The sequence below is a fragment of the Colias croceus genome, chromosome 24, assembly GCF_905220415.1.
Source record: "Colias croceus chromosome 24, ilColCroc2.1".
Lineage (NCBI taxonomy): Eukaryota > Metazoa > Arthropoda > Insecta > Lepidoptera > Pieridae > Colias > Colias croceus.
In genome coordinates, this window is record NC_059560.1 from 4411627 (window position 1) to 4421818 (window position 10192).

A 10192-nucleotide genomic window follows, 5' to 3' on the forward strand; every position below is an offset into this window, starting at 1 on the left:
AGCTCGGTTATTATAATTGTTTCCCTATAACATTGCTACATAACGTATGACATGTACTGATATAATATTTTTAAATAATTTAAAATGGAATAAGTGCAATATTATCACCGTCGTTTAATTTTAAAAGTACTAGTAATTTAAATATTAATTAGCGACATCTAGTATTGAATAGCATGACAATATAGTTCTTCTTACCATAATTAGATGGCGCTGTTATCAAATTATAACTTAGTACTACTTTTTACGACTAGATGGCGCTGTTATCAAATTATACTATAGTACTACTTTTTACAACCAGATGGCGCTGTTATATAATTATAACTTAGTACTACTTTTTACTACTAGATGGCGCTGTTATCAAATTATACCATAGTACTACTTTTTACAACTAGATGGCGCTGTTATATAATTATAACTTAGTACTGCTTTCCACAACTAGATGGCGCCTTTATAAAATTTATATTTAAATTTTTACATATCTTGTCGTTTCAGAGCATTAAATTTCTAGAAATTCAAAAAGATTTCCTTGCGAATCTGCCACCTGGTTATGGAAAAAGGAACTAGGAAATAGGTACATCTTAATTTTAATCATATTTTGGTCAGGTGATTCGTATAAAATATGTACGGTATTCAAACTTGGGTAGGTACCTAGGTATTTCAAAAACAATAAAAACGAGTCGTTCTGTATCAATATAATATTTATTTATTAATATTACATGGCACTACATTATTTTCTTACTAATTATGTTAAGTAGGTATATTGTATATTGGTATATTGGATTCGTAATAATCTTATAATATTATTAAATACAGCAACAAGAAACAGTAGGTATAGATTCAACAGACAACAAAAAAAACACATTTAACTAGATTACTTACAATATAGTTGTTTGTATAGATAATAAAAACATTGTTAACCTAGGTTAAATTGAATGTTAGATCTATTTCAGGAAGTAAGCTTTTAGGATATTTTTCAGTAAGTACCTAGTAATAGGAAAATATAAGGCCTAGTTTTGTATATATTTTCAAAGAAAAGTAATGGTGTCAAATATTACTTTTATGTATAATAATGTATTTCTGGAAAATGACTAAAAAATCTGGCTATAATTAAATCTTGATGGTACAATATATTTTTCCATTTCAGCTTCAATAATTAATAATTATATAACAAAAACATTGACTATAAAGCAAACGTAATCAACTAATCAATGCGTAATTCCAGCCTTTTATTAAGCATTGATTAAGTGAGAAATCAGTAATTATATTATATTGCTTCACTGTATAATATAATTATGAGAAAATTTAACGAGTGGTGTATTGGTTTATGTATTTTTGAAAACAAATCACTTTCATTTCCTGCATTATTATTAGTAACATTTATTTTTATAATGTTAAATCTGGCTCAATTATAAGTACCTATACCTGTTTTCAATATTTGGTATCAATATCAAAAAGCGTATCTTATAAATAAATAATAACAACTTGGCTCGGTCGGTGTGTTCATTGGAAAGTGTCTGAAACGTCCTGGTGATCGGAACGATACCTCTTCGGGATCTCATCATCTTCATCATCACATGGTATGAGTAACTGGAAAAAATAATTAAATACCTATAATATTAACATTTATGTAAGTAAAAACTAAAATGCATTTGTCGTAGTTATAAGAAGTGGCATTTAACAAAATCATCGTGTTAAGATAGAAGAGTTTTACCAAAGATAGACACTAAATATCTATCTTTGATAAAATTCTTCTGTACCGAACTCTCCCTAAACAGTTGGACTAAACATGAAATTTTAAGTAGGAACCTATGTTCAAATTGATTTTTAAATGCAGGAGCATGTCTGTCTTCCCTAGTTTGTTATAAAGCAACAGAACATCACTATATTTTACGATCATTTATTGCTAAAAACTTACTCTTTCCGTAAAAGGTTTCCCCATAATCAAATACTTCAGCTTCTGCAATTGGCAAGGCGAGAGTATCTTGTCGAGGCTCATCTTGTGCCCGTCGCGTTTGCCGTTCGTCCACCCTCGCGAGTATTGGAAGGTCTGTGACGTCACCAGCGTGACGCTCACCATGACGAGGAAGAGGGTTAGGTTTGACATGACTGGGAAGATTATTATATTATTGTAAAGTAAAATAAGGTGAGTATGTATGTCGATTTTGGATGAACATGTACCTAGGTATAATATGTATATACAGGATGTCTCAAAAGAAAGTTTATATTTTGTGGATGAATAAAAAAAAAGTAAGCGGTGTATTTAAAAAATGTTTATTAATTATTAAAGTGCATAATATGGGAATTTATTTCTTAAAAATAATATCGTCCAAATGCAGTCCATTGCGTTCACGGCACTCATTACGGATACCTAAAATGTTATTTTTCCATGAAATCGTGAAAACCTACATGTACATTGACCGAAGGAACTGCATAAGAATTGCATCTTTATTTTGAATTTTTCTCCAAATAATTGTGACTAACTATTTTTATTTTATAAATGAAATAAGTCGAACCCTATTTACAAATAGGTAATGAACTGGATGCATTGCCTACCAATAACGATATGTTTTGATATGAAACTACATTAGCATACGATATTAATTAATCTTTCTGCAAGTTAAATTTTTGAATAATCCCTAACAATAAAATAAAGGTGAACTATGTACCTATTACCTAGTCTGTAATTACCTCTATATAATAATATGAACTGCTATCTCTAGTAGGTTTATCACTAAGACTTTTCGATTTAAATCCAAAGAGGTAGGTAGGTACCTACCTAGTTATATAAAATAACGAACAAGTTACCTATGAATAGATCATGTAACAAACGTTATTTTGTATTTTGCATTAAAGCCGTATAACTGATACTCCTGTATGCAAACAATTTGATCAAAGGATAACATCTCTGTTATACGTTTCAATATAATAAAAATATGTATTCAGGTAAGTGTTTGTTACATAGTGGGTGGGTAATGCCAAGGTTTTATATCCGGATTTGCTTGTAACCTACATACTATATATAATTAGAGTTTACCTATTTGTTAAAATAGAGTCTCAAACATAGAAAATTCAATAATTGGGTTTGATAAAACAAGTGAAATAATAATGAAGTTTATTTTTAAGGTAATTCTTTTTTCCAGGACACAAGCCTAAGAAGAAAGAAAAATTCGAGAAGCATGCTACACGCTGGCCAGTTTTTCGGAACAACCTACACGTCGTCAAAATTTAGTTTTAGGTGCTGATGAGCTATGACTGATTAATATTTTCTATATGGTTATGTGAGCAATGTAAAAAGGATAGAAATTTAATCAATTGTCAAATAATAAACATGAATAAACGCAATATAACATACTTACAATTACAGTTTTATTATACAAAATGAAACCCTACCTTTCCTACGTACGACGATTATCAGTACATAGAAGTTATAAATATATTCTTTAATTAATTCATTTCACACAGTATAATCATCATGCAGCACAGACAACAATCTCGTAATAGAATTTCCAAATGACCAGCTCTAAATATAGCCAGCAATTTTCCGTTCAGGTGTTAAAACGCAAATAATGAAACGGCTTCAATAAAAGCCCCATTTTGTTCTCCACTGTCCCTCCGGTCTATAATTACAAGGTACGTTTTTAATTTACAAATCGAAATGCAAAGGCGTAAGGATTAATTAAATACTTTAGAAAAATGCAGTATAGAATGACTTTAGCTCGACTTTAGTAACTGGAGGTGACTTTAGGTGTACATGTTTGACTTTAGTGGCACACTTATATGCCATATAATTATGGTATTTAATTTGGGACGTAAACAGCAATAGGTATACCAATGCCATTTTTCCAGATAATAATATGTACATATAAGGATTAAGGAAGGCGAATAAATTAAATTCCAGAAATTTCCAACTTCATATTGTATCAAGTATGTCTACATGATATATGTACATTACAATTAGACTAGTATAACTTATTAGATATGTATAACGTATTAGATGTTTTATCGAACACTAGCTGCGCTCCGCGGTTTCACCCACGTGGCTTCGCTCCTGTTGGTCTTAGCGTGATGATATATAATAGCCTATAGCCTTCCTCGATTTATGGGCTATCTAACACCTTAGAGTCCTATAAGAATAATGCTCTAAGTCTAACACAGAAAGAATTTTCCGAATCGGATCAGTAGTTCCAGATATGAGTGCGTTCAAACAAAAAAAACAAACTCTTGAGCTTTGTAATATTAGTATAGATGTAAAAGCCAATCAATTAGGTAATGCTAATGAATAATGACAAAGAAATGAATAAATGCGAAATACTCCCTTTGATAAACGACTACAATTAAGACGAGTTAAAATGATATTTCTATGGCATGCAAATGAAATTGAATTGAGAACATTAGCAGACGCTACTAGAATCATTTTAATTTTAAATTAATAACTTTCAGTTTCATGAAGTTGTTAGACTATAACTAAGTATAATAACTTAACACGAATTTACTTATGAATTATGTGACTACAACAAAAGCATTGAACTGGCACAATTAATAACAGTAAATATATTCAACATTTACGAATAAATGTTTTTATTTCTTTCTAAGTAGCTCTTCCCGGATTCATCTAGAATCTAGAGAACGTAAAAGAAGGTTAAAAAGTGTAGCATACGTAAATAAATCGATACAATTTTTATTATAGATCAATCATTACAGGTAGGTAAGCAATCAAATCGATTGGGTTGCTTGGAAGAAATCGCTCACGAGCGATAAAGCCGCTCAACGTAGGTGCATCTTTAGCCAAACAACAACTCTGTTACTATCATGTACATAGGCAGTAGGTACATAGATACATATAAAAAGTATCCATGAATTCATTCGTTCATACAACAACTTCCAATAAAAGTTATTCTGTTGCAAACTCTCTTCCAGTTTCGTTTGTGCGAAAGAAAATATTAAAAAAACTACAGTATTTTTATCGAGGAGAAAAACACAAGACTTTATATTGCATAAGTAGCATAATTGCATTCAAATGACATTCTCCATCTAGTTCAATATGTGTTTATAATAATTCCTTGTACAGACTTTGAATTCTATGATATTTCACATTTTATGAATTGATACTGATTACAATAATTCAGAATCATTCCTAAAAACAGAACATTTACCTACTGAAAACAAATATATTAAGCCGATAGCTTAAAGCCCCAATGTTCGGTTTATTTAGTCGTCTGTTAGTATCTTAAAAATTGAAAAGTAAATTAATAAGTACGTAATTTCTTTTAATTAGTATAGTAAGTACTTATATAAAACTAGTGGTCCGCCCCGGCTTCGCCCGTGGTACCTACATGTTTAAACTATCCTATCTCTCAAGTTGGATCGAACTGCACAATATGGTGTGCGAATTTTATTATAATCTGTTTAGTGGTTAAGGAGTCCATTGAGGACAAACATTGTGACACGAGATTTATATATAATAAGATTTATTATTTAACACATGCAATATATTCTAGTTTTACCGTTTGGACGTTATGTTTGAAATAATATTCTCACATGTGCCACGAAGTTTGCGATTGAGTTTACCGTGTTTCGTGTTAGGATATATTTCGTATTGACTTATAGAACGTGCTTTTAAAACTCTGCTATCTGCAGTCTAGATTTTAGGCTATACCAATATATTATCTGTTTTGTATGTTAAATTGGTTTTGAATTCTTGCATGTGCGCTATACATAGGTATTTATTATCTATACTTAATATTATAAAGCTGTAGAGATTTTGTTTGTTTGTTTGAACGCGCTAATCTCAGGAAGTACTGGTCCGATTTGAAATATTCTTTGCCCATTTATCGAGGAAGGCTTTAGGTATAGGATTTATATCATCATGCTAAGACCAACCGTAGCAATGCGGGTGAAACCGCGGAGCACAATTAATATAGTTTTTTTATGAAATTCTCCTGTCGCGCTGGTTGAAGTTAAACGGCTTGACCGATTCTCATGAAATTTTATGTGTATATAGTAGGGCAGGTATGAGAATTGAACAACAATTTTTTTTCATAGGTATCAGTTTGATAGGAGTAAGGCAGCAACTAGCACGATTTATTCATATAATAGATAGTTTATTTATAGATTTTCACCCGCTTATTTATTTATTACTAGTCAAAGGAAATTCCCATAGGAATGAGATGTTTTACTGTAGTAAAAAGCCTATGTAGTAGGCTGAATACTGGAGCCTAAAATCTCCAAACACATAAATTATATTATAAAATGGATCTGTTGTGACGTGGAAGATACACAAACAATAATTATTCATTTGTTATAATTCGATATAATATACTAGCGGTTCGCCCCGGCTTCGCCCGTGGTACCCACATGTTTACGTTTTTTTTTCATAAAAACTATCCTATCTCTCAAGTTGGATCGAATTGTACATGGTGTGCGAATTTTATTATGATCGGTTAACTGGTTTAGGAGTTTATTGAGGACAAACATTGTGACACGAGATTTATATATATTAAGATTAATTTTCCTTGATAAATGGATAAATAGGCATATTATTATATAGGTACCATAGAAAACTTTTTTTAAATTGAAATGAACCGTAAATATTGTAAAATTTATTAAAGATAATACCTAGATAGATATTGAAGAAGAAAACGAGAAAGTTTTCATTTCGACTGTAAATTTATTTGATCACAACTTTCGATGTGAAAATCTTATTTTTATGATTCTTTTTTTTTAATTTGATGGCACTATCCCTGGTTCCAGTTAGTTATTTAGTCCCATTTATTTTTTTCTACATTTCAGACCATTTGAAGACGGATTAGTTTTTTATTAAATAGGTACCTGGTACATATTATGGAAACTTAAATATATCTTTACTACTAGATTTACTTTTTAACTGCATTAAACTTGAATGTATAACCTTTTTTCAGATCAAAATTTGCACCAATTATAATGTTTTAAATATTACATAAGGTAGTAAATTGATATTAATTTTTGAATGCTATTTAATACCTAAGTACATATATTTATATTTGATTGAAATAAAACTTTTGTTTTTCTACCACAATTTGAAATAATATATTTAATATTTATTAATAAATAAATATTTGGTGACCCAAAAATTGTATAACGTTATCGAAAAATAATTATACAGAAACTATTCACCGATTTAAAAAAAAATACGTATCAAAAAAATGTTTTAAAAAACATAAAAACTATTTTACCTCTGAATTTTAAATATTAAAATTGAATAAATTTATATCTTACCTTATAATAAACAAACACACAGAACTTTCGTCTCCTACCCCTAATCCTGGACTACGAGTTTTGTCGCCAACCCTTAGCTTATATACGCAACGGGACGCTATACAGTGTACTCAAATATACGTAGGTATATATTATGTATATTATATTGATCCTTCATTATAAACCCACGCTGCACTAGTAGTTTATAATGTTGTACTTATTTTGAATATAGGTTACTTTATGCAGAATATTTTTAGGTATTTCAAAGTTTATGGAATGCTTCAAGGTAAGTATTTTAAATGGAAAGATGGTAATAATATGCATTATTTAATCTATTACATATAATAAATCTGTAGAAGGGTCAATTCTGTACATTGAAAATATTGAAAATATAAATAGCAGGGTGTGTTACTGGATCGATACCAAACCCAAATATGTGATTAAAAAAATTTTTGTCTATCTGTCTGTATGTGAAGGCATCACGTGAAAACTAACGGTTCGATTTCGATGAAACTTGGTATAATTATACCTTATGATCCTGGGCATAAAATAGAATACTTTTTATCCCTGAAAAATACATAGAAAAAAATCTTAAGTTTTCTTAATTTTTCCGCGCGGACGGAGTCGCGGGCGGAAGCTTGTATAGAATAAGAATAAAGGGTTTAATATAATATAGAACATAAAATGTTCTTTTTCTGTGTGACATAAAATCAAAATACCTAATTGTGGATAAAATTTTAAGAAGATGATATTTTTAGAATATCTACATAATTCAGCAGCAGAAAGTTGATTAATTGAAACGCGGTCATTGTAGAACACACTTCCTCTCGCATCGAGTGTCGCGATCAAACGGTTTTAAAGAAGTCAAGTTCCACAGTTATCGTTTAATAGAACAATAACTATTTCTCGATATAGAGAACAATTTATAAAATGAATGATTATATTAATAATATATAGGTAATTTTTTTATTAGTTGTCGCGATAATCTACCTTCTTTCTGTGCTGTGCGTATTTCACAGAGCTTTTAAAATCAAAACTTATCAAACAAAATTTAAAAGAGGAACAAATTATTTTTTTAATTAGATTTATTTATCCATTTTTACAAACATGCATAAAAGTAATAAAATAGATAGTAGATAAAAATAAGTCTTTAGGATGTATGATTTTTTTGTGACATCTGTAGGTAACTATCGTTTAAATGTAACCCTTAGTTAATATACCTAGCATGACCCAGCCCTATTTCCGATGCATTTTAGCAAACCTCATAGGTTTTATAACCTAATGAAGTAACGAAGCCTTACTCAAATGTGAGAGCAATTAAAATGTTATATTTAAAACATATTACCTAATTTGATAAATAAGATGTATACTATTCTAGCCTGTACTGTGCCAAAACTAGTGGATATTTTCGTGAGCAATTGAATAAAACTTATATTTATGTGTATTGAAGTTTTTAACGTAGGTAGAAGAGCTCATCCAAATTTATTATGTAAATTTTTATATAATTATATATGTACCTACTTAGGTATTTTATTTTGTAGTGTGTAATAATAGTCTATCTTTGTATCAAATTTTATCGAAAACAGTGTGGTAGGTACTATTTAATTGTGGTAGTGTGTAGATTATTATGAATAAACTTCCTGATTCCCGACCCGGCAAACATTCTAGCAGTACAGCCTTTTAAATGCACCCATTAACAGTGTAACTATTCTCAGAAGCTACCGAAACTATACAAAACTTCATAATAGTCGGCCAAGCTGTTTTGGAGATTGGCTTCAATTAATAACAGCTTATTTTAGGCCAGACAGTCACCCTTTCCTGAGTAGGTAATTTCGTGAAACTAAAAACTGCCGAATGATTAAGGGCTCTTATTGCGATGGCTATATTACCTTTGTATGAAAATAGAGCATGGGAATATGACACGTTTATAGTACCTACATATACCTACTGAATATAAATAAATATAATAAAGCGTTGTGTATTCTTAATTTTTTTCTTACAAGCCTATAAAATGCTTATCAGAATGTATTTAAAAAAGTTAAAACAAAACATTAATTTACGATTTTTAGAATCTTGCAAGTTGCAATGCAACACACGCGTTCCGTAGGTACTATAAATGCATTATATTATGTTATTCCTGAAATAATTACCTACCTAAGTACCTACGCATTATATTATAATCGTAGGCACGTACTCGGTACTACGTAGTATATTATCCACAGATATTATCATTGGTCTGTGGTACTATGTTCATAGACGATGTATGGAAATATACAATCCATACAATCAAGATGAAAATTGTTCTTACCCTGTAATTTTAATCACATTATTAATAACCATTATAATATTATAATTAGATAGCTTCTAGATAGGTTTAAATACTGGATATGATAAAAAGGTATATTTTATCTATACTAATATTATAAAGCTGAAGAGTTGGTTTGTTTGTTTGTTTGAACGCGCTAATCTCGGGAACTACTGGTCCGATTTGAAAAATTCTTTCGCTGTTATATAGCCCATTTTTCGAGGAAGGTTATAGGCTATGTGTCATCACGCTACGACCAACAGGGGTGGAGCCACGGGGGTGAAACCGCACGGAGTAGTTAGTTACGAATAAATACAAAAAGTATAAATATTTAGGTACTTACTTCTACCGTAAAAACTGGAAGATGCTTCCTGAATCTGTGTTGTCCGCCGAGTAGGTACCTACCTGCAATGTGGACTTCAAGACTTGCTCTGTGACTTCAAGAGAAGAGGTTCCTTCTAGCCTTCTATAATAGCCCTCCATGTTCTATTGACCAACAAAATTAAATTAAATATTTCGATCAGAAAAATAGCGCATTTTAAATTTATAGGTACTACCTAATCATTTTAAAAGGGTTTTTTAAAGTACCTAACTAACTATCCATTTCAATTTTCATGCGTACCTATCTATAAATTATATAGTACCTAATTATTG

The 10192-nt window shown here is 30.3% G+C and overlaps 1 protein-coding gene across 2 annotated transcripts; it reads right to left on the reverse strand.

The window, feature by feature from the left end:
- Positions 1–1277: 1277 nt before the first annotated feature.
- On the reverse strand, positions 1278–9991 carry LOC123702829 (pro-corazonin-like). Of its 2 annotated transcripts, none has more exons than XM_045650637.1 (3): positions 9882–9991; positions 1916–2106; positions 1278–1587 (listed from the first exon to the last, which is right to left on the reverse strand). In XM_045650637.1, exons 2-3 carry the CDS (start codon positions 2102–2104, stop codon positions 1501–1503), a joined length of 276 nt encoding a protein of 91 aa, XP_045506593.1. In that variant the 5' UTR covers positions 2105–2106; positions 9882–9991; the 3' UTR covers positions 1278–1500. The 2 variants fall into 2 exon arrangements, with proteins under 2 accessions (XP_045506593.1, XP_045506594.1); XM_045650638.1 differs by lacking the exon at positions 9882–9991 and adding an exon at positions 7255–7301.
- Positions 9992–10192: the final 201 nt, after the last annotated feature.